This window comes from Cnephaeus nilssonii (assembly GCF_951640355.1).
Source record: "Cnephaeus nilssonii genome assembly, chromosome: 2".
In the NCBI taxonomy this organism is placed as follows: domain Eukaryota; kingdom Metazoa; phylum Chordata; class Mammalia; order Chiroptera; family Vespertilionidae; genus Cnephaeus; species Cnephaeus nilssonii.
Genome location: NC_137073.1, coordinates 114,273,326 through 114,301,189, shown reverse-complemented (window position 1 = coordinate 114,301,189; position 27,864 = coordinate 114,273,326). Strand labels below are relative to the sequence as shown.

The window sequence follows — 27,864 nt, the reverse complement described above, 5'->3', positions numbered from 1 at the left end:
TTTACAGTGTACGTTGTTATTCTCATAGAGTCATACGCGGTAGGTAACTATTATTAAATGCAGGCCTTACGAAGACGCGTTAAAAGCATTAAGGAGGAAGTGACGTTTGATTGGACAAAAGATTCCAGGTGCAGAGGGGTGGACAGTGGAGAGGGATGTGTTCACTTCCAAAAGCTTTTTCTGAGTTCATTACTCAGAATGGCCATAAGACCACCTTTTCTGCTTAGAGATTTCAGCTGATTACCATGAAAAGCTGAACTACTACAGCTACACACCACTAGGATGGCTTCAATAAAAACACAGACAAGTGTTGGAAAGGATGTGAAAAATTGGAATTCTCATAAATTGTAGGTGGGATGTAAAGTAGTGTAGCCACTTTGGAAAAGTTTGGCAGTTTTCTCAAAAAGTTAAACCTAGAGTTACTATATGACCCAGCAATTCCACCCAATGCCACCCAAGAGAAATGAAAACACATATCCGCACAAAAACTTGGACACAAATGTTCACAGCATCGTTATTCCTGGTAGCCCAAGGGCAGAAACCCCCCTGCCCATCCCGACGACTGGATAAACACGCTCCGGTCCAACAAGCCATGGAGCCAAGCCCTAGCCGGGCAGCACATGTGCGCAGCGGGAAAGCACAGATCCATGCGGCAACACGGTGAACCCTGCAGACACACGCCAAGTGGAAGAGGCCAACACACAGGCCACACTCTGTATGACTTTCTGAGATGAAACCTGCAGCACGGGCCCGGCGTGGAGGCAGAGAGCAGATGTGTGGCTGCAGGACTGGAGGGGGGAGTGGGGAGTGACTGATAATTGGTACGAGGTTTCTTTTTTGGGGTGATGAAAATATTCTGAAACCAGACAGTAGTTATGGCTGCAGATAGCTGTGAATATACTAAAAACCACTGCACTGTGAGCTTTAAAAAGGTGAACATCGCCCTAGGTGGTTTGGTTCAGTGGATAGAGCGTTGGCCTGCAAACTGAAGGGTCCCAGGTTCAATTCCGTTCAAGGGCACGTACCTCGGTTGCAGGCTCTATCCCCAGCCCTGGTCAGGGCTGATGTGGGAAGCAACCAATCGATATGTCTCTCTCACATCGATGTTTCTCTCTCTCTCTCTCTGTCTCTACCTCTCCCTTCCACTCTCTCTAAAAATCAATGGAAAAATATCCTCTGGTGAGGATTAACAAAAAACAACAACACAACAACAAAAAAACTACAAAGAAAACGCCCCATCAAATGCCAAACTATAATGAAATGATCTTCATCTTGCCTTACTAAGAGTCCGTAACTTTACTTAGAAGAGTTTCATTATAGCTGATGAAACCCATCGAAGAAAATGAAAAACACATCCTCATTGACTTCATGAAATACATAGAATTCTAGGACTCACATCAGTGTCTTCATACCTGTGCTTTCTTTTCACAGAGCGTATACACGGTCTCCAAGTTCGGGTCGTTGTGAAGTGGATGCGAGTACATGCGGTGCTCGAACGCCTCCACTTTCTGGATGACCTTCTTCAGGCCCTGGTCTTGAATGCCCATGTCATCGATAGGGTCCAATAAGGGAACACCATCCGGAAACCGTTTCTGAACTTCCTGAAACAAACATTTAAAATTAATTTTTATTTATAGACAAAATTAGTTAGGATTAAAACAAATCAGTATTTTCTTTTATGCTTTTCTATGTGCAAACATAAAAAGGCTGCTACATATATACAGGGTGGCATTTCCAAATCACACATATGTGAGTGCATTTCCCCACGGCCTTTGGTTCCGGAAACTCCTTGTGAGCACTTGCTGATCCAGGGGCGCACTGTCCTCGACTAGTAATCTAGCACATAGAGTTCAACGTCTGGATGTGGCACAGCTCGCTGGTAAACCATTCTCTGACATTTGGGTTGTGAAAACAACTTGCCATCATAAACCATCGTGTACTAAACATCTCTTAAGTGTATAAACTGTTTTCAATTTCCTGATTAATTCCTTGGGGTTGATACCTAGGGAGGGCACAACTGAGTCAAAAGATGTACATTTTAAAAGGGTCCAGATCCCTCTTGCTAATTTTTTTTACATGATTGAACTGTGAACGTGATAAGCATGGGAGTTCAGAGAAGGGATGGTTCACAGCAGACCAGCGCCCCCTGGGGGACTTCAGGGTCTCAGACTTCAAAGATGAGACAGGATTTGGCCAGGTAGGAATTAAGATAAACCAACCATCAATAGATGGATACATACAGACACACAGCTTAAAAATGTCTCGTGAAAGTAGCCTGTTCCTTTATCTTTGTTGTCTCAGATTCTAGTATATAATCTCCCATGAGCAGATGCTAATTTAAATGTTTACTGACTAAATAACAAAGTTCCTTTTTTAGTAGAAAATAAAGTTTTCTACAAGTTCTAATTTTCTGTTGAGAATAAAATGATTTCACCCGTTTGTTGACCACACTGAAAATGGCTAAGTCCTGCCCAGCACCTGCCCCCCTGCCCTCCAGTGGCTCACGGAGCAGGTTCCGAGGGAGGATGGGGGCGGGCTCTGCTGCCGCCTCTGAGACCAGGAGCCGCCTCCGCTGGTGCTGCTCACAGCCTTTCTGAAAGGAAGCGTGCCGGCTGCCTCACGAGGGAGCCTCAGCGGATGTGCATGAAACTGACGTGTAGTGTGTAAGGTCCGTGTGTACCTGTATTGACTTTAGGACACTCTGCCTGTTGTCCAGGGGCCGAAGGTCTTTGGGGATGTAGAGCCTAACACTGCTGATAGCGGACAGGAGGTGCACCAGGACTGGAACAACCTGCGACAGAGTTACACAATGTTGCCGTTAAAATCACCCCTTGTCAAGTTCTACCATTCCCGACATTTAGTTTACGTCCCTAACAGGAAGCTGCTTTTACAGTGTGACAGGCATAAGTGGAAGTGATCACTGTGGAAGCTTTCATCTTAGTAGAGACCGTACTTTAAAAGTAAAAACTAATTCAAACCTCTAAGTAACAGGCCTATGAATGGCACACAAAGTAAGTGACCGTCACCACGGAACCCACACTCTTCACCTTTGCTTCCTCCTAGCTGGCCCTCTGACCCTGACGCACTCCCACAGCCCTCCAGAGGGAGGGGAGACTCCCTCCCCAGGGTCAGAGGCCCAGGAAGGGCCACGTAAGCGCTGGGTGGGCTGCAAGGAAGGCGAGCAGTGCTCCACACAGAGAAAGCACCGTGCTCCACGGGACGTACCGTCAAGGTCGCCTCTCTAACGGTCTGCCGGGCTTTCCCCAGGCAGGAACCCCCTCCCGCACCATTCTGCTTCCTTTCCGTTCAGAGGCCTCTGAACTGAGGTCCAAATTCGTATGCGTCTCCTATGGTTACCTTCACACAATCAGTGACAAACAACGGTCACTGGCTTGCTGGTAATAAATGTATTGTTTTACTGAACAAATGAGAGTGGTTAAGCGTGGGTTCGAGTCCAGAGTGTCTGGGTTTGAATCCAGTCTGCAGCTCGTTGTGTGGCCTTGAGCAAGTCACCTAACCTGAGCTTCAGTTTCCACATTTTAGCAATGGGGATAAAATCTATCTGTCTCACGTACTTCAAATTCACAGCAAGAACAGGATAAAGAGCTCCCACACACCTTTACTCAGCAATCTTCACATGTGACCGACCTGCTTCATCCCTCTCTACAGAGTACAGAGTAAAGATGGAAATGTGATGTTGATACAATGGCATTTAATCTACCGTCCACATTAAAAATGTGTCTACTTTCCCAATGTCTTTTATATCACCTCCCCTCTCCCCAGCTAGTCCATGGGTCCAATCTAGGATCATGCAGTGAATTTAATTGTAATAGTTCTTTATTCTCCTTTCACCTGCAATAGTTCCTCAGTTTTTCTGTGACTGACACTGACATTTTTAATGTGATGTTATTTTGGAGAATGCCCATTATTTGGGTTTGTCTAATCATGAGGAACCACAAGCTTCAGGTTATGCATTTTGGCAGAAGTGATTTTTTTTTTTTTGGGGGGGGTCTCCATTCATTGGTCAACATTATTGGTGATGGTAACTTTGATCACCTGATTAAAGTGGTATCTGCTAGCATTCTCTATTGCAAAATTATTACTTTGCCCTTTATAATTACTAAGAAATTGTGGAGAGATCCTTTATTTTGTAAATATCCCATTCCTTGTTAAACTTTTAACTCCTTAGTTTTAGTATCCATGTATTATTCTTGTCTGAGTCAATTATTATTTGTGGTAGTTGTCTAATGGTGACTTTTTAACATCATCATTCCTTCTATGTTTATCATCTATTTATCTCAGCATGAACCTGTAGATTCTTGTTTTATTATTTGATTATAATCCTTTACTATGATTATTTTTTTCAAACTGTCAAATTTTTAAAGACATTGTGTGGGCTAAAGGTGCCTTCAAACCACCAGTTGTAGCTTCGTCAAACCCAGAGGGACCGTCTGGCTGGAGAGAAGACTCGGGACATGAAAAACAATCACTACAGCCCCAGGCAGGCAGACAGAGAGAGAGAGAACAGCTCTTCTGCACTGAGCCGGAGGTGGTGCACCGGACCCACACGCAGGAGAACAGCTCACGCGGGCTACCTGCAGCTGGATTCAGTATGCACACGGACTTGAGAATCTCCTTGAAACAGAATAAAGATTATTCTGTGAAAACTGGAACCAGAAGGAAGAAAGAAACTGTCAATTCTAATGCTGCTTGAGTACAGACAGAGAGGTCCTAAGACTGAAGTTTTGTAAATAAGAAGTTAAATTCTCAAAAGCCAACTGAATAGCTCCCACAGTGTTATAAATCTCTACACTCGAAGTGATTTAAAAACATATCATAATGCGTGCATAGCGCAGTTCATTCAACTTTCTAACCCTAATAACCTTTACGGAGTAACTTAGACTCAGGTTTCTCATGGGGCAGCACTGGTCTATATAAATCCCAACAATCACATAGGCAGTCATTGGACACTGTTAGAATACCAATAGTAGAAAGCATTTTTATTCTTAGGCCTTTGTAATCACTGTAAGTTTGCCATAAATCTATTTTAAGATAAGCACATAGTAAGATAATATCAGAAGTCAGTAAGTTTTAAGTCAATACATTCTAAATAAATTTCAATTCTTCAAATCAAGACTATTAGCTAAAACACAATGGTTTCTAAATTCTTTATCCAAGTAAGATCTTTTTGAACCAACTGAATTTTAATCAAGTCAAAACAAACTTATTTAACAAACGTACTTTTCATTAAATTTTGTATTTTAAAAAACTGAATTAGTGCCTTGATCTAATTTTCTCTCCAGAACGCTGAAAATTAACCAAAGGCTCACAACAATCCAAGGAGCATGCAGCAAAAACAAATGGCGGGGGGGGAATAAAAAAACAAACAAACAAAACAAATGGCTGGCTTTTGGTCAGAAGGAAGCGTTTCGGCATTTCCCCACCTGTTCCCCAGGAGCCTTGGGGACCAGCAGCCCGCAATCACAGTGAAAACCGGCTGGCAGGCCCCGGGAAGCCAGGAGCAGAGCTGGAATGCTTCCGAGCTCCATCCCCAGAGGACGCCATTACCTCACCAGGCAGGTGGTTACGGAGACTTCACTGACAGGGCTGCCTTATCGGACCTGACTCAGTGCCCCCCGAGCTGAGGCCTTCGTTGAAAATAGTAAGAGCCCACTGTTGGACATCATGGCTTCCCAAGACAATGATTAACAATGAGATCAAACAATACGGTAAACAAAAGGCTTAAAATAAAGCTGTGAGTAAACTGCCCACAGGGGGATTTGAACGCTTCCAACACACTCCTGGGCACCTAGAAGGCCACATGCACTTGGCTGCGTCCGAGCTCAAGAAAGAACTGAGAAGGCCCTAGCCTCTACCGCTGGCTGACCTCGAGACTGCACACAGGAAGGAAGGTCAGGCAGCGCTGTCCACTCGCTGGCTGAGACTTGCAGGTGTGCTGCAAGGTGCTGCAGAACCTCCATCAAAGACTGGTCCTTAGCGGATCCCAGGCCGTAAGGAAGTCTCTAGTTATGAGCTGACCAACTAAGCTAACCAAGCAGATCTCAGTGGCCACGCACAACATACAACTAATTTGGAAAGTCTACCAAACAAACAACTACAACAATTGGCAACAAGAATAAACTCGGGGGGGTGGGGGGAGAGGGACCTATTGCCATTTTTAAAATGTGCAGTTTCAGCAAAAGAAAAATTACAAGACACGTAAGAAACAACAAAGCAAGTCCATACGGCAGGAAAACAGCAGTCACTAGAAACCGCGCCTGGGGAAGGCCAGACGTTAGACTTCATAGTTTAAATCAGCTGTTGTAAAAATGCTCCAAGTTCATCACAAAAACCTGATTTTAATGTGGAATAGTACACTTTTGATGCAAACTTCAAGTGATGAAACTGTTAGATGGACTCCATCACAACTATTACAGGGTATCTTGCTTCTTAGGCAGTTGTCATACCCTTAGAGAGAGAGAGGTCTCTAAGACCTATAAAGAGGATGGTCTCTAATCTTCTATTCCACGCCCTTACAGCTATTTTTACCTAATGCGGAAGGATTCGGGAGCTCTCTGCCCAGAGAAAACAAGGCAGAAATCACTTGTCTGACCTCACATTACTAGGGTCTTCATTTCCTGACCCCGAGTCTCCTTCGACTGGGATGGAGTGGCAGTGGTCGGGACCCCGGCAGCAGGCCCAGCCCCCATGACAGAGCTGCAAGAACACACTGCCTGCAGGGTCACCTCCAACAGGAATGCAGTAGGTGACATGGATAAAGTAACACTGAATCATTACTTGATCATAAAAATAACAGCGAGACTTCTTTGTAGCTAAGGTAAAATCCAACTTCATAAGAAAATTTAAATTTTTGAATTCTTTTTATCTTTTACTTTGTCACTATTAATTAACCTTGCCATAATTTGATAAAAGAGCTTAAATCTCATTACTCATTTTACTGATATTTAGATAGTTTTAACAGACCTTAAAAACTTCCCATTTAGAAACCCTGACAACATGTTTGTTAGAGTCACATTCAGGAAAGTTGGTGACTACAATAATTCACAAGGTCTCTGTACCCCAAGATGAAAGCTGAGCACACACCTGCATCTCCCCCTTCTCCTCGGGTTTGGCCGGTTTTGCAGCCTCCGTGGCGGAGTTTTTCAAGCTTTCTCGGCTGCAGCGCAGAAGCACTTCCACCACATACAGCGGGTCTAGCTCACCAGAGTTGGGCTGGAAAGAGCAGAGAAGGTCATTAACTCCTAGACACCGGCCCGCACGGGTCCAGGGATGGTGCGCTCAGCATTGATGAGCTCAGAGGAGAAATATAAATTATCATGAAATTAAAATTTGTTGTTGTTGTTAGGAAAATAACCCATACCATTTTAAGCACAACAGTTAAGATTATTTAAAAAACTAGTGACTCAGTGCACAAAATTCGTGCACATTGAAAGGGAATTAAAGGAAATATTTTAATATTGCTATTTGCCCTTTTTCTATAATAGAAATGTCAGAGATGAAAGAAGATTAGTAAAATGTATATGAAAACCTTCCTCCTGTCAGAGTCTGGGGCTCACCACGGGACCCAGAGTCAAGTCCCTGCCAACCCACATCCACCTCAAAATCGAGTGAGACCCAGACCCGGCCGCCCCCTGCTTCCCATTGGACTAGATCCAGACCCGGCCAGTCCCACCCATGTCAAGCCCTGCCGGGCAGGGGGCATGGCCTAAGGTCCCCTGTCAAGCCCCACCAGGCGGGGGGTGCGGTCTGAGGTCCCCTAGCCCAGCACCAGGACAGGAAATGCACCTTGAGGTCCCATCAAGCCCTGCCGGGTGGGGGGCGTGACCTGAGATCCCCTGTCAAGCCTCATGGGGGCAGGGGAGGGCGTAGCCTCAGGTCCCTGCTGATTGCTCATTAAGGCTTCTTATGGGAACTTGGCCTCAGCTGTGGGTGCAGCCATCTTTGTGACAGAGTGATGGTCAATTAGCATATTCCCTCTTTATTATATAGGATTATTTCCTTATGGCAGTATTTATTACATCTTCTCTTAAGATACTTTCTCATCTTTGATCAATTTCATAAGTCTGAAAAAGCATTTCATTAACAATTTATATAATATTCTATTTTAAGAACAAATGGTTTACCTTAACATTTGACTTTTTGGAGAAATTCACAACTACTCCCCAGCCAAAATCGTCTCCTTCATTCTTTACCTAAAAAGAAAGTAAAGCACATAAACAAGGACATTTGTGTCCAAAAGGCAATTTTTGACCCATACCCACATTACAGGCTAATAAAACTGAGTCTTCCTGATGAAGTATTTTTTGAGAGATCACTGTTAAACTTATGGGAAAAGATATTAACTCTACAGAAAAAAAATCACTACCAAATTTCATAGACCTCTGCAACACCAATAACAAGAATCTCTCAATTGGCAAAATGTCAAAAAATGATAACATAGTGTATTTGTTCTGAGAACATCTAAAGTCATTCCTATTTTATAACTAATGAATTCATCCTACATAAAACTGCCTTTATTTTTAGATTTTATAACTGGAACACTGTCTACCTCAATTTATATCCTCTAAAATAAAATCTGATTAATGACTCCCCCTTAAGCAGAGCCACGTGAAACCAATAAAACCATATAATTACTACAGATCAACTGCTGAGCAGAAAGCATTTTATCAATATAAAGAAATAGAATAGCTATTCAAAAATCATCCAATGTTAAAATATTCAAAAATTTCAAATTTTTTAAAAATTAACATACCTTTACCAAACGACCTGGTTGTAGAAATGGTAAGCAATACTTTGGTTTGTGAATATATTCTTCAATTTCTTTACCCAGTTTGGCAAGCTGCTGTCTAATCTTGTAATAGATGACCACACTTTCTTCATTGGGTATTACTATTTTATTATATTGTTCTTCTGAGTTCCTTACCTCTGTAAATAAAACACATGTACAATATAGAAGCTGTACACCCACAATGTATGCAACCATCCCCACCCTCCAGTTCATCCACTCCAAGAGGAACTCCACACCCATCAAGCCAACACTCCTCATTCCCTTCCCCCAGCCCCGGCTGCCTTCCTGTCTGCTTTCTGTCTGAATGGATTTTCCTGTTCTGGGTATTTCCTACTTATTAAATCAAACAATATGTAGCCTTATGTCATTCGTGTCGTGGCATGTACTAGTGCTTCCTTTCTTGGCTGAATAATATTCCAGTACATGGTGTACCATTTTATTTATCCTCTTACCAGCTGATGAACATTTAGATTACTTTTACTTTTTGGCTGTAAACAGTGCTGCTATAAACATTTATGCAGACAAACGTGAGTTTGTTTGAACTTACTTCCAATTCTTTTGGTTATGTACCAGGAGTGAAACTGTTGGGTCTTATGGTAATTCTGCCATTAAATCTGCTGAGGACGTGCTGAACTATTTCCCATACAACCACCCCATCGTGTTGACTACCTTTTTAAAAACACCCCTCCTAAGGAGTGTGAGGTGGTACCTGTGTGGCTACAATGTGCATTTCCCTAATAACTAATGATGGAGAGCATCTTTTCACCTTTGTGGGAAACTATCTTCTTTGGAGAAATGTCCACCCAAAGCCTTTGCCCATTTAAAAATTACACTTTTTGTTGTTGCGTTTTAAGAATTCTCTACGTATTCTGCACACTCAATCCTTATCAGGTATGCGATTTGGAAATACTTCCTCCCAGTCTGTGGGTTTTCTTTTCATTTTATTGTTGGTGTGTACTGAAGTATAAGTTTTTAATTTTGATGAAATCAAAATTTATTTTCTTTTGCTGCTTGTCTTTTTGGTGTATTCTCTAGGAAACAACTGCCAAATCCAAGGTTATTAAGATTCATGCCTATGCTTTCTTCTAAGAGTCCTACGGTTTCAGCTCTTATATTTAGGACTGTCATCAACTTCAGCTAATTGTCATGTATGGTGTGAGGTAAGGGTCCTACTTCATTCTCTTGCACATGGCTGTCCTGTTGTCCATGCAGCATTTGTGAAAAATCAACTGCCCATAGATGCATGGATTTCTGCTTAAACACTGTCCCCACCCTCCACTCCAAATCACGGCTGTGCTAATGAGTCAGAAGTCTGAGACTGTAAGTCACCTGTGGTTTGTAGCTAGGATTCTAACTACAGCTATAGCCCACTCCCAATCAAAGAGCAGAGGGACGCAGCAAGAGCAGCTGCTTTCCCCATAGCGCACACCGCACCCCAGCACAGCCTCAGCCTCAGCCTCAGGAGACAGCAGGGGAGACACAGCCATAAACTGCTAAGACTGTGCAATCAAGATGGGACATAGTCCTTCTGAGGAAGGTGGGACATAGTCCTTCCAAAGATGCATTCCTATCAAATTATATGTAAAATATAAAACAGACTTGTGAGTGATAGCAAAATGGACTGCTACTCCAGTACTGAGCAAATTTTGGAACAGTTCAAGTATAAATGGCTTTACTGATCTATGGCAATATTATCAATAATTAAACAGGTAGTTCCTGAGCATTTAATGTAAATTATCTCATTGAATTCTCATGAATTAGATGAACTAGATAGTATCTCAATTGCATAAAAGAGCAAACTAAGGTTCAAGTAGTCCCATATGTAACGCCACAGCCCTTGCCATTGTATTAACTAAGGCATTATCTATTAATGAAACCAAACAAAAAAATTAAGAGTAAGTCTGCATTTTCTTTTCAGTAAATGAACAATACAATCCTGGAAGTTCTACTCTTACAGCTAAGAAATCTACTGTGGACTCAGTCAATGAAAAACATCTCATGTATGCCAGCCTTCCCAGTTTCTTATTAAAAACAAACCCCACTGTCTTTGTAAAATAAAGATGAATGGCGACAGCCTCTATTCTAACTGTGGTACGTCTCAGGCTCCAGCAGCATCACAGCACAAAGGAGACACACCTTCCTGGTTCCGGGCGAGCCTCCTGCATCCAGCTGCTCTCTGCAGTGACAGCAGCAGCACAGCGCCCCCCTGCAACCACTCGGCCACACCTGCCCTCTGATCACTCCATGCAGCAGGGAAGGGGCTGCAATTCCCTCATCCATTCTCTCTCTCATCTCATCACTTAAACTCCTACTTCCTCCACTAAAAAGCCTGTTATACTTTGGATACTTAGTCTTTTGTTTATTCGTTTCAAAATGTTAGAATAACAAGACTTGCTCCTTTAAAAACAGAGGGAGGGAAATGCAGGGATAATTCAATTGAGAAGATTCAAGGGTACAGGAGCACCACTCGTCAGAACCACCGGGAAAACAGGTGCTTCCTTCTCATGGGGCTTGGGAGACAGACAGATGGAGAAATGGCGGCAACGTTTAAGTTCACAGGATGGGTAGCAGACTCTTGGTCAAGTCCTAACAAACGATCTGAGCCCAGGTACAAGTTATGATAGGTCATAATTATGTCCTCTTCCTTAATTTCTAAGACCTTAACTAAGACCTCAGTTTGAATCAGCCACAGAGAAGTGACCTGACCGGGTTTTCTTCCTTCCCTTTGAAATGTCTGCTCGGCGACGAGGACTGGCTGCAGCTCTCACCTACTGCCGGACAGGACCCAGAGCTGCTCCCAGAAACCCCAGGGCAGCAGCACAGCAGGCGGGAGGGAGTGCAGCCGAGAGGCCGTGAGCGGGTATACTTACTCTCCACCACCCCGGGAATGGCTCTGTAATGCTGGAACTGGTAGAAGGACTTTTCCAGCATGTACTCAGGGTTGATTTCTTCTACACGCAGCAAGTTCAGAACCATGTTGTAGGTTAAATGGAAAGCACTGTTCAGAGGGTCGGCTGAGCCCTGGGAGGAGTGAACATGTCACTACTTTAGGTTATTCAAATAAACTCACACCGATCGTTTTCACCTGGTAGATTGCTTCATAATTTCACTCTATGTGAAGGAATACTACACAAGTGTATTACGTTTTCCTGGAAAATGTTCCAGTCCGGCAAGATGAGTAAGCTCTAGAGACCTGCTGTGGAACACCGTACCTGTAGTCAAAAATGTGTTGTGAAGAGGGTAAATCTCATGTTGTTTTTCTTCTACAATATAATTTTTTAAAAAATTTTTAATGAGCCCTGGCCCGGTATAGCTCAGTTGGTTGGAGCATCGTCCCGCACACAAAAAGGTTGCAGGTTCGATTCCCAGACAGGGCACATACCTAGGTTGCAGGCTCAATCCTTAGTCAGGGTGCATACAGGAGGCAACCGATCAATGTTTTTCTCTCACATCAGTGTTTCTCTCTCTCTCTCACAAAAAAAATCAATAAAAACATATTCTCAGGCGAGGATTAAAAAAGCAATAAAATATAATATACTGACCTGTGTATGTCTTAACGTATTTTGAAGCTTTTTTGTTTTGTTTTAAAATTTTAGTTTTGAATTGCAGTTCACATTCAATATTATTTTATACTAGAGGCCCGGTGCACAAAATTCGTGCATGGGTAGGGTCCCTAGACCTGGCCGGCGATCAGGGCCTTCCTTCCCCCGGCTGCCAGCTGGGGTCTTCCTTCATTCCTCGCCACCCCCTGGTGTTCAGCGCACTTCATAGTGAGCGGTCAAACTCCCAGTCGGTCAAACTCCCGAGGGGACAATTTGCATATTAGTCTTTTATTAGATTAGTTTCAGGTGTACAGCATAGTGGTTAGACAATCACATTACTTTAGTTAAAAAGTGGTCCCCCTGATATTTCAAGTCCTCACCTGGCCCCATACAGTTATCACAATATTACTGACTGTATCCTCTACACTGTCTTTTCCATCCCTGTGACCACTCTATAGCTACCCATCTGCACTTTCCACCCCTTCGTCTGTTTCACCTTTATTTTAAATAGTTAGTGAGCTGGCCATTAATTTTATATTTTTAATTGATGGTAAGGTTCCTATCTTAGGGATTTAAGAATATGGAGCACAAGGAAAGCAACCAGGTTGAACTTCCTTGAGAAGCTCTTCAAAACAAAACATCTTAATCTAAAACACAAATACTATGAAAGCAAAATGAACAGGCTAATTTGAAATAAAGCTTAAAGTTTTAAAATTAGTTTTGGGGTATTTAGTCTATCAACAGGCTGAAACAGGATGGCAGATTGTAGAACTAATGTATTCAGCTACCTGGGCTTGCAAAGGTAGAGGCAGGTAACTGCCCAAACCCTGACATCACGGGCCTCACTTCCTGTTCGGGTAGGGGAGGAGCAACTCCTGCCATGGAGGGAGATGTCAAGGTCACCTTAAATGTGCAGGGAAAGTGAGTGTTTTCACCCTCACTGAGGATCAGCACACCCTCCAAGCGCTTACCCCCTGCTACCTCCCCAGCCCAGGCAGTTTTGCATCCATCCCCTTAGGAAGATGCCCGGACTGACAAGACTGATTGCAGAGCGGCTCCTGAAGTATTTTCTCAAATTCCTGTTGCAAATGCAGAATCTCAGCTCTGTTACCTTAAGCAGTTGCTTCCCAATGGTTGGGCTCATCTTTTCGTCAACCATAAGAATCACGATTCCTCTGTCATCCATCCCCCTCCTTCCAGCACGACCCGACATCTGAATGTATTCACCAGAGGAAATCTGAACAGACATAACAAAAGTTCTAAGTTTAGGAGAGAACCTGGTAAAAACATATTCTTACTCTTTTTTTCTTATAAAATACACAAGTACAAGTAACATAGTCCAAAAAACCCCCCAAAACCCACGATTAAAAACACGAACTTTTCGGAGTGTAAGTGAAAACACAAAACTGCAAAAACACTTAAGAGTAACATTTAAATTTCAGCTCCAAATGATCAAATCCATACCTACAGGGAAATATCAGCTAATTCACTGGCATAAAAAAAAATCTTTAAGTTAGATATTCCGAAAAACGGCAGTCTACTAAAGCAGACAATGATCAAACTATTAAATCCTAATCCAATCACAAATTGTCTTGATGTGTATGAGGTTAGTATAAAACCTTAGTTTGAAAGAAGCACAGTTATTTCCTATTTCCACAGTGTATGTCCTTGGAGTTAGGTAGAGTCCATTCATCACCAAGAACAACCTCGTGGAGAGGGTTAGGTGCTTCAAATACCTTAAACTGAGGAAATGAAAATTCTGTGTGTTTAAGATGATTTAAAGCGTTCCCAAATCATTTGCCCACTTATCCCTCCCAAACTTTTTCACTGAAAGGTTTTGTTTGTTTGCTTTTTGGCTAAAGGATAGAGATGTAAAGGATCTGAAGCTTAACCTTGATAAACTTGTTGTATTAGCTCAGGTACAAGTTCATAAGTATTTAGAACTAAACATCTCAAAGACTGTATGAGCCAAAATCACCTTATGTAAAACAACGATAGAAGTTATTTCAATATCGGAATCACTCTACTTACCCATCGGAAGTCTTTCCCATCAAATTTTCGGGCATTTGTAAATAAAACTGTTCTAGCTGGCATGTTAATTCCCATAGCAAAAGTCTCCGTCGCAAATAACGCCTAAATAAGTGAATAATTATACAATTATTCATCAAGAGGGAAGAAGATAAAAACACTTCATTTCATCAACTCAACAGAATGCTATTCATCTGTTAAAAAAATGAAGAGCTATGCATGTGACAAAATTAAATAACATGGGTAGTACTATCACTTTTGTTTAAAAAATAAAGCATGTATTATTTGCATGTGTGCTCATGGAAATTTCTAGGACATGAGGGGAATGATGGTCTTTCATTTTTTACTTTATGCACGATTGTTCTATTTGAACTTTACAACCAACAACTATCACTTATGCTTTCTTAAAAGAGACTTTAAAATGGGCCAGAGCCTGAACAAGACCCAGGTATAAATAGTGACCAATTCTTCACTTAAAATACCTCCTGTATGTTCTTTAGGATGGTGGTCGCCAACCTTTTGGACCTCAAGGACCACCAGTGGTCCATGAACCACCAGTTGGCAACCGCTGCTTTAGGATGAATAAATTTTTTTCAAATATTCTACATAGTGCTGAAATTCTCATGATGAATTTCTAATCTAATTTTTAAACAAAACAATTTGAGTCATATGTAGGCTGATGACTACATTTTAAAGTTGTATTCCATTTTTAACATCCCATTTCTGGGTATAGACACCAACATAATTCTAAACATTAAATCAGACTGCTGGATTTAAATCAGAATATCATCATCTGTAACTCCACCTGCAATTCTCCCATCTTCTCTAGTCTTTTAAATTTGTATACAGAAGGGAGTTCACCTACAGAATCAACTCCAGGTCTGACAATTCAATAGCACCTTTTACAAAATGCCACACTGTACCAATCGTGTTAGCATTTCTTACTAAAAATAAGAAGAGATACAAATGATTTTTACCTACAACCCAAAATTTATGAAGTGCATGTACCCCTCCCACGTTTTGAAACCTCACACCTGCCACTTTGCTTTTACAAAGTCCAACATTGGCAGCTGTTTAGCTAACCAAAAGAAACCCAAAGAGGAGTTCTGCTTTTACCAAAAAGGGCCAAAGGCAAAAGCAGTGTCAGCGTGTTCTGCTGCCGCCGTTAGAGGCTGGGGCACCGCGCAGCGAGGTGCCCGTGAGCTCCTTCCCCAGGAACCACCTCAGCATCAGCCGCAGTCTGAGCTGCTCAGGGAGCACCTGCGCTTTCTCAGCACTGACTGTGCATCGCTCAGCGAGAGTGTCCTACGGAATCCGAAAAGCCTACGAGCCCGTAGCGTGCTGCCCTGGGTACAAAACCGGGTGCGAGGAAGCGTTTCGATGGCAACGAATGAAATAAAGACAGTGTGTGTGCTGGATTTGGGTCTGGGAACACGCAATAGTTTTCCCTATAAGTTAATGTAAATGCTTCTTCAAGTTACGCCATGTCAGCTGATGAAAGGCTGCCTCGGAGCACCCTACTTCTGGACAACAGGGGGCCTGTGTAACACCGTGTATAAAAACCAAGTCGTCCCTCAGCCATACTGTGTGACCTAGTTAAAACAACAAAACAATATAACCGACCTATAAACAGTGTTCTCGGTACTTTTCAAACTGTTCACACAGTAACTCTAGGGCCTCCTATAGAATGAGAGAGGAATATGCTAATATCCCTTAGCCATGAGGTGTAACGACCGGATCATGGATCTGCAGGACTACAAGTGAACTACAAGTGGGCGGCGGAGAGCTATGGGGGGGGGGGGGGGGGTGGGCAGCAAGCAAGCAAGCAAGCAAGCGCAGAGAGCTACAGGAAGGGGCAGGGCAGCAAGCTATGGGGGTGGGGGGGCGCGGAGGGAGCTACAGGAGGGCGGCTGCGACCTACTGGCGCATGGATTCTTGCGCAGGGCTACTAGTAATAAATAAACATGAAATCATACCTTTATCAACCCTTCAGAAAAGAGGATTTCTATAGTTTCTTTCAAAATAGGAAGTAAACCACCATGGTGGATGCCAATCCCCCGCTTCAAAAGAGGAAGTACATGTTCAACCTGCGATTGGAATATTTATTTTACAATGTGAGGAAGAGGGAAATTAAAATCCTTAACCAACCAATTAAGGAAAATGGGTAATCAAGAAAGAATGCTGTTTAAAGAGACATCACATAACCATTACAGAATAAAAGCAAAAACTAAACCCGTATCCCCTGACGAAACCCAAAACATAAGCAACTCTATCAGGCTTCCAGGCTTCCTGTATGAAAACAGCTTATCAAAAAGTCTGAAAGGTATGTTTTAAATAAACTTTATAAATGCTTTGCTGCCTCATTCAAATGTTACAGCATCACTTTATCTCCTCCAATAAAAATTAAAGCTTATGAGGAAAAAGTTAGTGTCTGCACAAAATAAACTTAAATACTGGCCAACTCAGACCAAAAAGAAGAAACTATAACACATGTTTAACATAATATATGTACTTCCTCTAAAAGTAAGTGAGGTGCGGAAGAGGTCCTTCTCATCAACACTATACCAATGCCATTTAGTAAGTGTGCTAGGGCTACAAAGTATATAAAGACATGGCTCAGCCCTTCTCTACTAACAATTCAGCTGGGAAGAAAAACTACCAACAAAATTTGTAAGTTAAATATTCTTTTAAATGCCAATATATTGGTCTGGCCAGGAAGCTCAGTTGTTAGAGCATCATCCCAATATGCCATGGTTGTGGGTTGGATCCCTGGTCAGAGCACATATGAGGATCAACCAATGAATGCGTAAATAAGTGGAACAAATTAATGTTTCTGTTTCTCTCTCTCTCTTTAAGAAAATCAATAATAAATATGCACCAATATGCTACTGCAGTCTTATAAACCCCGTGTAAGGGGAAGCAATCGTTCGTCAGCAGATGGCGACCTCCCAGCTCCTCACAGTCTCTGAAAGGTGAGGCTGGACAGAGCAGCCTCAGACTGGATGCACACAGATCTCCGGGAGCTTCAGGAGGAGTCTGATGACCAGGCAGCACCAGACAATGAAGCTGAGTCTCTGGGAGTGACATGCAAGCACCGGAAACTTCACAACTCCCAGGCAATTCCAACGCAAGACAAAGCAGTGCAGACACCCCACTCCTGACTAAACACATGACCTCACGAGGGAAGCCCCTGCTGCTCCACAGCCTGAGCCTCTGAAGACTTGTAACCGGCACGGCAGGAACGAGCGGTCAGCTCAGACCGTGAGCACGTTCAGAAAGGGCCTCAGGCAGTAGTCTTTCCTCGTGCCACCTTTTCAGAAGCTTAAAGTGTAGGTCAAGACACCATTTCAGTGCACGACACAACGTATCTCCTGCAGGGGCAAACGTTACAACACAGCAACACAACTAAGAACCGCAGAGTGAATGTATGCCACCTGCTCAGAGCCATAACTCCCTGCTATCAAACACAGACCTGAGGGAGCTTTTTATCTTCATCCGACAAGCAGTCAATTGCATTACTGAATACTTCTTCAACCATCTTCTTTTCTTCATCTAAGAGAGAACATCCAGAGGCACATGAATAGCTTAATGAGTCAGTGATACCTCACTTCAAACATGCAGAGACAGCAAGAGTCTATAAAGAGTAAACATAGTCAGTGTTTCGGATTGTCAGAAGGGAAAGTAGATTAAAATTACTGCAATTATTTAATGAAGTTCACTAACTTTTCAAAACATATATAACAGACCTAATCTGTGAATAAAAGTCCTACCGTATAAAAATAGTGGCTCACTGTGCTAACCGCTGTGCATGCAGGGTTCAGGTCTAGCAGTCACAGGTCTCGGGCTCTCACTACCCACCACTGAGGAAGGGGTTAGAGCGAACAATGGGTGCTGCTCTTAGCTGTCAGAGCAGCAAGTCAAAGCCTCTGCGCTTACCCACTGAACTGCTGCTTGTACAGTCTATTACACAACAGGTAGTCAATAAATATTGGTTGAACTAATCCATAGTAGCACTGCAACACTGAGTAGACTCAGCACTGGTAGTTATAAGAAAACATGTCTCATCCTAGCCGGTTTGGCTCAGTGGATAGAGCATCGGCCTGAGGACTGAAGGGTCCCAGGTTCGATTCCGGTCAAGGGCACATGCCTGGGTTGTGGGCTCGATCCCCAGTGGGGGGTGTGCAGGAGGCAGCCATTCAATGATTCTCCCTAATCACTGATGTTTCTATCTCTCTCTCCTTCTCCCTTCCTCTCTGAAATCAATAAAAAAGTATATTTAAAAAAATTTTTTTAAAAGAAAACATGTCTCAGCAGAGCAATTCACTCAATCAAAACAATAAATACAGTAAGTTCTCACTTAACAGAGCTGATAGGTCCTCAGTGAAATGATGCATAATGAGCCCAATTTTACTACAGGCTAACTGAGACAAGACAAGCTCCCCCAGCATCTCCCTGACCTCGTAACGAAAAGGTGCTGAGTGAAACGGTACTGGAGGACCTGCGACTGGCTTCAAGAGGCTGTCTGCCATGTGTCACTGTGGCCCCGGGGGAGTAAGCCTCGCTTTAATACGGGTGGGCTTAGTTCTGTCCCGGAAACAACCCCTGGAGTCCAGTTCTGGGCGAGTGGAGACTTACTTCTCCCGGTACAGGAGCACGTGAGTCAAGGCTGAACCGAGAACAACCGGGCGGTTTACAGCACACCGCCACGTCTGGCTAGGCTGTGCTACTACCTAGCTGTGTGACTTCAAGCGAGTTACATGTACAGCTCATGTGTGAGAATAACGTGAACTGGCTAGAAGTCCTCCAACTTTATTACGGAGTTACGTAGGTAAGGGGAGCTCCCGGCGGAGAGTCCTCGAAGGACGGAGCACAGGACCTTCCACAGGAGGAGGCCTGGCGAGGAGAGCGCCTGCGCAGCCGGACAGAGGCCGCACCACCCGGAGCTGTGCGGGAAGCGGAGGCACGGCTCCGCTCCGCAGCAGGGACCTTGGGGTTGAACAGAGCAATGTCTTACACCTCCCGCAAAGGAAGACAGAGAGGAGGGCGTGATCGGCCTCTCCCACGGCCTCCACAAAAGTGCCGAGTGCCTGCTCTGGAAGGTGAGCGGCAGAGCCTAGCCACATACAACACGGACTGTCTCACGGGGTGTGCTTACGTTCCTCTCACGTAACATTAAAACTGCACTGAAATCACACAGTACCTGTGTTGAAATCTAACTTGGTCATTTGAAGTGCATAGGCTTCACAATCTTTCTTACTGAAACTGAAAATAATTACAGGTTGAAAATTTCTTTCCATAATCATCTTCACAATCTTGAACACATTTGATGGTCCTGCAAAAAGAGTATATAAAACCAAATCCAAAAATTAACTCAAGATGGATCACAAACCCAAACATAAAAAGTTAACACTACAAAACTCTAACAACACATAGGAGTAGTCCGGCCGGCGACTAAGCAGTTGAAAGTCGACCCAGGAACCAAGAGATCAGGGGTTCAATTCCTGGTCAGGGCGCATGCCTGGGTTGCGGGCTCGATCCTCAGTAGGGGACGTGCAGGAGGCAGCTGATTAACATTTCTCTCTCATCAATGTTTCTATCTCTCTATCCTTCTCCCTTCCTCTCTCTCAAAATCAATAACAATGTATTTTAAAAAAACATATAGGAGTAAATCTTCATGATTTGGGGTTATGCAAGGCATTCTTGGATATACCAAAAGTACAAGCAACAAAAGAAAATAACAGGTAAGTGGATTTCATCAAAATTAAAAAATATTGTACTTTACAGACACCAACAATAAAGTGAAAAGACAATCCTTACCCGCAGAAAGAATATTTGCAAATATTTGTATCTGATCTAAGGGTCTAGTACCAGAACATACAAAATATTCTTACAATTCAACAACAAAAAGACAATGTGATTTTAAAATGGGCAAAGAATTTGAATAGATATTTCTCCAAAGAAGACGACGTGTGGCCAGTGAGCACATGGAAACACACTCGGCACCACTGGCTGCAACGGAAGTGCCTCAAGACACCACTGCATGCCACCAGGACGACTACAACCAACAGACCGAGCAGTGGAAGGCTGCAGAAGACATGGAAACCCGACACCCTTCAAGGGGAATGTAAATGGTGCAGCCACTTGGGAAAATAATCTGACAGCTACTCCTAGGTTAAACAAAGAATTACCATATGGCTCAGCTGTTCCATCCCTAGGTACATACACGAAAAGGGAACATGTTCATACAAACACGAAGAACCCACATGATTACAGCAGCAGCATTTACAATAACCAAACAGTGGAAACAGCTCTGGCCAGAAGCTCAGTTGGTTAGAGCAGCATCCTGATGTGCCAAGGCTGTGGTTTCGATCTCCGGTCAGGGCACATACAAGAAGCAACCAATGGATGCATAAATAAGTGGAAAAACAATCTCAATCTCTCTCTGCCACCCCACTCACTCCCTCCTCTTCTCTCTCCCCATCCCATCCTCTCTCTAAAAAAAAAAAAAAATTTTAAAGTGGAAACAACACAAGTATCCATCAACTTGTGAATGGATAACAATGGAATGTTATTTGAATATAAAAAGGAATGAAGTATTGACACATGCTACAACACAGATGAACCTTGAAAACATAGTGAAAGAAGCCAACTACAAAAGACCACATACTATATGAAACGTCCAAGAAAAAAAATTACCAAAGGATGAGGGAGGGGAAAGAGGTTGGGGGGGAATGAGAAAGGACTGCTAATGGGTATGGGGTTTCTTTTTGAGCTGATGGACATGTTCTGGAACATTTTAATTGTATAACTTTGTGAATATAATGAAATCCACTGAACTGTACACTTAAAAATGGTGACAATTGTGGCATGTGAATTACATTTCAATTAAAAAAAATGTTGTGATTGTTGCATAACTCTATACTAATAACCACTGAATTTGGACACTTGAATGGGTGAATTGTGCAGTATGTGAATTATATTTCCATAAAGGACATGGAGAAAAAGAAACCGACCTTTACCCATTCACTTTCATCATATATTACCAGAACTGCGTAGCTTCCTGAGGAAAATCATTCAACAAAAAGTTCTCAATGTCATTTGAAACTACAACTTACACGTAAGACTATCTCAAAACAAAGTTCAAAAGTACCTTTGGTTCCTCCTTTCCGACCCTTCTGATCGCCCTTCGCCAGGTCCCCTGCCTCTCGGAGAACCTGCATTGCGGTGTTGAAGTTATCTTCTCGGAAGTCACCCTGGAATCAGATGTATTTTTGTTTCTTCACTGACATTCAATCATGACAAACATCTCTCACACTCAAAGCAAAGCTTCCTCAAGTAAAAATAACTTAGCAATTAATAGTTATAACAAAGACCAGGAGAATAGTTCAAAATGTGTGCTGAGAGGTAATAAAAGGTGATAAAGAGGTATTAAAACTGGGAGAGGCAAAATGTAAGATATTGGAAACATGTCCAACGTCCCTATTCTCCAAGCATTTTAAACACTGGACAAGGAGGGAGATGCAATTATGCCCACGAGAAACACAAGTCTTAAATAAATGTTTGAAAGCACACACACAGAGCACACAAAGCCAGCAGTAACTGTGGACTGTAAAACTATTTAGGAAAAAAAGGATCCCTACAATTCTTCTCCAGAAGAATGACAGACACAAGAAGGACAGTCACTCCCTTACATTTTCATCAACCACAAGGTGCAGGCCGTCTCCCCCCGCCGGGAAAATGTAGTGCTGCAATGGAGTAGGCCGGTAATCTGTGTAAATTACATGGCAAGGCTGCAAAGAGAGGAAATACAATTATACACATAATATTTATTTCTTCAGTAATAACGTCATGTATCTGACCTACCTAAAAGACCTTAGGGAAATGAAACGTTTAAACTCCGCATGTCAAAAAGAAAAAAAAAATTTAAATAAATATCACTTTAAAACCAGGCAAGAGGGAAATGTGGAAAAATTAGATCAAATTATACAACCATCTGTTCAATTTACTCATTTCCTACTCAGGGCCAAATACCCGATTTCAGCGTTGACCATGACCTCGGATCGGCACCTGGACCTGTTCTGCCAGGACCACAGACGCCTATTCCAAGAGCAGGCTGTGGTGACACTGAATGCTCCTGAGGTGTCCTGGGCCTTTCTGCCCTCCCCCCAACCCCCCGCTCTGGGAGCTTGGGAGCCTCAGCAGAGCAGCAGGTTGACAGCGCTCCTCTGGAACACCCCCTGGGTTTCTATCCTACAGAAGCGACGTGAGTGCCACAAAGTGACAGCCGAGTTTAAGGAAAAATGAGGGCAGGAGAATGAAACCCAGAGCGAGTTTATTACACAGGACAAACGCCTGTTACAAGGTCCTATGCCACTGCTACAGCTGGACTAGAAAAGCAAAAGGGACAAAGTAGAAAGTCTGACTGTGTGCACATGAGAAAAAGCGCATGCTCTGGACACGCCCGGCTCTCTCCTGGCACCATGGTCTTGGAGGAAATTGGTCCCCCTGGCTCCCTGTACAACAAAATGCAAGTACTTCCAAATCTGCAGGTCATAAGGATCAACTTGGGAGCTTGTGAAAGGTGGAGCTTCCAAGACCCTCCTCCCAGAGACCTGATATGCTGGGCCTGAGGTGGGACTCAGAAACCCACACTTGTAAAAAGCTACGTCGGTTCATTTTGAATAAGCTTGCTTGATTTGAGAAGCAGTTTCTTTATTTGGGTGGCATTAGGAACAAAGGATAAGACACAGTTAGGCTGGCTTATAACATTGTAAATACTGAGAACATTAAAAAAAAGTAAGAAAGTACCTGCTTATGTAAATGGCAAATCCATTCGGCAAACTGTCGGGCGTTTGGAATAGTAGCCGAGAGAAAGACATAGTGGACATTATCAGGAAGCAAAATGATAGTTTCTTCCCACACCACACCACGCTCTGAAAAAAGCAAATACACCCTGCATTTCAGTGTCACTTTACTGACAATCTAGTTACCTTCTCCTGAGCTCAAAAAGCAGAAACGCAGGCCACTTGACACAGGATGTTCTTGGCCACAGACCCTTATGACAGCTGCTTCCGTGTGCACCGTGATTTACCCAGCAGAGAGCAGACCAAACCACGTTAACACAGGATCTCTGAAACAGGAGCCTGGGAAGGGCAGCTTCAGGCTGGCCCTTTTTGCCGGGGTCTTGTCCAGCATCTGGAAGGGTTCAGGAATCTGGAGAAGGGCTGCGGTAAATTATTAGAGTCTAGAGACGAAACCTAATTTTGGAAGGCATTTTGGGGAGCCAGAGGAGACTTAGCTAGAGAAACCCAGTCCTCCTGAATCTCCGGACCCCTTGCTCTTTATTAACACAATTTGTCCTAAGGCAAAGTAGATGTACACATCAAAGGCAAGTTTAGTACACAGAGGCATTGTTAGATTGGGGGAACTGCCTTCCGCTGTCCAGGTGTTTGGCCAGCAGGAGGCACTAACATGTAGACTGAAATGCCCTCAGCTGTCTGGCAGCAAGCAATCATTTATGCATCCTTTTCAGGTTTGGGGAAATGCCCTCAGCTGTTTCCAGCAGGCAATAACATGTGATTTTCCAGCCTTGCTGAAGGCTCAAGGTCCACCAACCTTTGGATGAACTTCTTGCATTTATGACTGCTGGAATTAGCTTCCCAGCACTTTTCAAACAGCCTAATGAGATTCCCATGACAGAGAAAATAGCATCTCCATCTCACTTTGGGAAGCAAAAGTTAATGGCTTGTAGAAAGTTACAGCAACAAATCTCAAAGAACACCATTACCATACCATAGGCAACTTTCATCAAAATTACCCTCGTAATCTCTAGAGATAAAAGACAGATATAACGGACAGCAAAACTGTAAGTCAGTTATTAAAATGGAAAAAACCAGAAAAATCAGTTTGAGAGTTTCCTCCTAAAATAAACAAATCAACACAGCATTCATGATTTTAAAGCCAAAACAACTTTGTTTAGGACTTAAGTCTATGATCTGTAAAGGGTAAAATGTTCAGAGAGCACATGATTTCTTAGACTGCTTCCTTTTCAATGTAAGTACAGGTCAACCCAGTGCTTTAAATAATAACTACGTTTTAGGTGTGTACACATTACACACTTAACTTTTAAATGTGTGTTAACATTAGCCCTCCCAGTTCCATCCAAAACTCCGAGTATACTTCCTTTCCCAATATAGTCATGTAACAGTTCAAGAGAGATTTATAATTGTTTCTTTTGATCACTTATTTCATAACCCCAATTTTTTTTTTACCATAAACATGTATTTCTTAGTTTTATTTTTAAAAACAAAAAGAATAAAAAAAATCAAGAAAGAATTTTCTGGCTAGAATTTAACATTAACTAGAGAGCTCTATATTTGAAAAGCAAGCTAGTTTGAATTGAATTGAATTTGTTTTATTTGAATTTGCATTTTCTTACTTAGAAAAAATTAACTATTTAAAAAGCTATAGGGAGCTCCAGTGGCGCAATCGGTTAGTGCGCGGTACTTAGAAAAAGCTACAGGTAAATGAGAGCCCACTGGAAATACTACACTATGTTGTCCAAAAATTTAGTTTAGTAGACCTCTAGCCCATGAAATATCAAAGCAATTTTCTTTTTAGGTTTATCGGTTTACAATAATGGATACACACGAACAGCCAGATGGAATACATGGAACAAGGTGTGTGGGACAAGGCATGGAGTTTTCATGCTCTCCCTCCCCGACTTTCCCATGTTCACCAACCCAGAAGCTTTTCCAAAGCAAAATTCTTAATACCATTCTTAAGGAAAACACATGGCACACACATCTCCACAACACAGCAGAACATACCTGAATCTCTCATGTAATGAATTTCATCAAATATGACCCAAGCAACCTCTCGCATAACTTCAGAACCTCTGTACAGCATACTTCTCAAAATCTAAAGGAAAAAAATAAAAGACTTAGCAGAATTTTGACATAACAAAATGCTGTTCTTTCTAAAAAGAAGTTTTGGAATTTCTTATTTAATGGAAACAAACTAATTTTAGGAAGTTACACACACATTTTAAATCTATTTCACAAATTATATAAATTCCTTTTCTCATACAAGTAAAACAAAAATAAATGACTTCTCAACATTCAGTACTCAGATACAATACATGAAAAGAATTAAAACCACCTCCACCTTCCCATATCCCAAATATGAAGCCCCTTCCTTATGTGAGTGTGGGAACCATGCCAGAGACCCAGACAGTCCAGGCCACTAAGAGGGCGGAAGGCCTTGTTGCTAGTACGCCGGAATGGCCAAGGCCACTCTGAACATGGGAATTATTCAGAATGTTCAAGGCTAAGATACCGTAAGCAGCTGCAAGGCCACAGCGATCTCATGGTACACTGTGCCCTTCTAAAACCCAAATGATTGATGTCATTGTTGGCAACTGGCCTTCTTTGCCTAAGGAGTATAATACATGTTACTGACCAGCCAGTGTGCTGGGCAGGGGAGACAGGAGAAGCTGCTGAGCTGGAGAGGCTGGAGAGGCTCCCGAGGCTGCAGCTCTAAGGGAGAGCTCAGGTGCTATTGCTACGTAAAGCAATCGGTCTAGAGGCAGCGTGCGGCTGCTCAGATAATAGCTGTGGGCACAGATTAATGCTACTATGTAGGACAGATACGTATTTGCCAGCTGGTGTAGGGCTGCCTGAATGGACTTTGCTGTGAAGAGCTGTTTTGTCTAATGGCGTGTGGCCACGGGCTCCTACAATAAAGACTCATTCTTACACACCCACAACTTCCTTCTCATGGCTTCTCTGACTACCACCAGGGGTCCAAGAAGGCCCAGCACCTGGCAGAGGGGCTTGGCCCCAACAGTTAGTGCCATGGGCAGGGCTTGAGAAGGAGCCCGCCCTGATAATTGGCGTAGTGGAGCAGAATTTAGAAGACTACATGGACCTAGAGCGGCAGTGCTGTGAGTGCTCCAGCTGATTCTGATAGAGCGGCTGGAAGTTGTCTATCCAACACACCAGACCTCATACTGCGTACCCATTCTTTTCTGCCTCATCTCACAATATGCATACTTTCTAGGAACAATTTTCCTGAGTTTTGAGTTAAAAAAAAATCATCCACAAATGGCAGAAAGTTCTGAGAGTGGAAATAAGACTCACTTTGGGCACCAAAATGAAAAGTGAGCAGTGTTCCGGCCGCCTCTGCAGACTAGAAACTGATTTCTGCTCTACTGTCCCCTGTGGGTAAGGAATGTAATTTATGTATGAAAGTATTTAGAAAGCCAATTATGTCCAAAACCTAAGAAGTTGTGTGTGTATATGCAAAACTTAACTGTGATTATGGGAGAAACTAAGCATAATTGGGCATCTTTTTTAAAAGTCAGTTATTTACCTATTTTTGTCAACATTCAGATTCAGAAGGAAAAAATTACATGGAAGGAAGATCTAATATGAAACTACGTATTCAAATCTTTGAAACTATGTAAACAAAACACCGTCAATATTTTTATGTCATTGACAATAAACCTTTAAAAACATTTGGTTGAGAAAAAAAATTATAGCTAGCTTATATGACAAGTAATAAATGTTGATAATTTGTAACTATATTAATACAATCAGAACATTTTAAGATAGAATTTATCCCTTTCAAGTAAATCTATTCATAAAGTATTATACTTTACTTCTATAGAGCAAGTGATAAAATGTTAGATGTTCTAATTGGGTACTTTAATTAAATTATAAAGGAAAAACTGGACGGGGCACCATATAAATTACCTCTGTGGTCATAACAAGACAAGATGCTGTAGGATTAATAGTAACATCTCCCGTCATCAGACCAACATCTTGAAATTCTTCATACATTTCACGGTACTTCTGGTTACTCAGAGCCTTAATTGGGCTGGTAAATATTACACGCTGTTTTTCCCTTAAGGCCAATGCGATGGCATACCTAAAAATGGGAAAGCCAACAAGAACAAAGTATTTACAAAGCCTTTTCTTTAAAGTATATGACTATGTACATCTGAAACTAATATAATGACGTATGTCAACTGTAATTGAAAAGGAAAAATGATAAAAAAATACCAAAAAAAATGATTTAAAAAATTCTATTAGCATATAAATTGTCTGAATTTTCAATAATTACTTACCCTAACTTGACTTTGCAAACCATTAATATCTTCTTTTATCTGCTATCGACAAACTGTTATAGTAATAATCCTATATAATAAAAGCCTAATATGCTGTGTCTGACCATTCATTCGACCAGTCGCTATGACATGCACTGACCACCATGCGACCAGTCGCTATGACATGAGGCAGAAGTTCAGACTGGTAGGTAGGTTAGCTTGCTGCTGGGGTCTGCAGATTGGGACTGGACAAGATGGGCCAGACACGCCCTGGAACCCTCCCACTGTCCCTCCCAGGCCAGCCAACCTCCTGTGGTCCCTTCTCGGCCTCTAAGATATTTCTTCTAATTAATTTCCTTTCAATGTGCATGAATTTG

The 27,864-nt window shown here is 42.5% G+C and overlaps 1 protein-coding gene across 1 annotated transcript in view; it reads right to left on the bottom strand.

Moving 5' to 3' along the window:
- MTREX (Mtr4 exosome RNA helicase) overlaps positions 1 to 27,864 on the bottom strand; it is a 49,680-nt gene that overhangs the window by 13,468 nt on the left and 8,348 nt on the right. Inside the window, exons 6-21 of the mRNA XM_079785305.1 lie at positions 27,135 to 27,309; positions 25,209 to 25,299; positions 23,188 to 23,312; positions 22,071 to 22,169; positions 21,530 to 21,632; positions 19,580 to 19,711; positions 17,852 to 17,931; positions 16,356 to 16,466; positions 14,383 to 14,484; positions 13,463 to 13,588; positions 11,680 to 11,830; positions 8,774 to 8,946; positions 8,145 to 8,213; positions 7,105 to 7,233; positions 2,681 to 2,791; positions 1,413 to 1,601 (exon numbers count right to left, since the gene is read on the bottom strand). Of these exons, the coding sequence (XP_079641431.1) occupies positions 1,413 to 1,601; positions 2,681 to 2,791; positions 7,105 to 7,233; positions 8,145 to 8,213; positions 8,774 to 8,946; positions 11,680 to 11,830; positions 13,463 to 13,588; positions 14,383 to 14,484; positions 16,356 to 16,466; positions 17,852 to 17,931; positions 19,580 to 19,711; positions 21,530 to 21,632; positions 22,071 to 22,169; positions 23,188 to 23,312; positions 25,209 to 25,299; positions 27,135 to 27,309 (1,966 nt within the window). The remainder of the gene's footprint in view (positions 1 to 1,412; positions 1,602 to 2,680; positions 2,792 to 7,104; positions 7,234 to 8,144; positions 8,214 to 8,773; positions 8,947 to 11,679; positions 11,831 to 13,462; positions 13,589 to 14,382; positions 14,485 to 16,355; positions 16,467 to 17,851; positions 17,932 to 19,579; positions 19,712 to 21,529; positions 21,633 to 22,070; positions 22,170 to 23,187; positions 23,313 to 25,208; positions 25,300 to 27,134; positions 27,310 to 27,864) is intronic.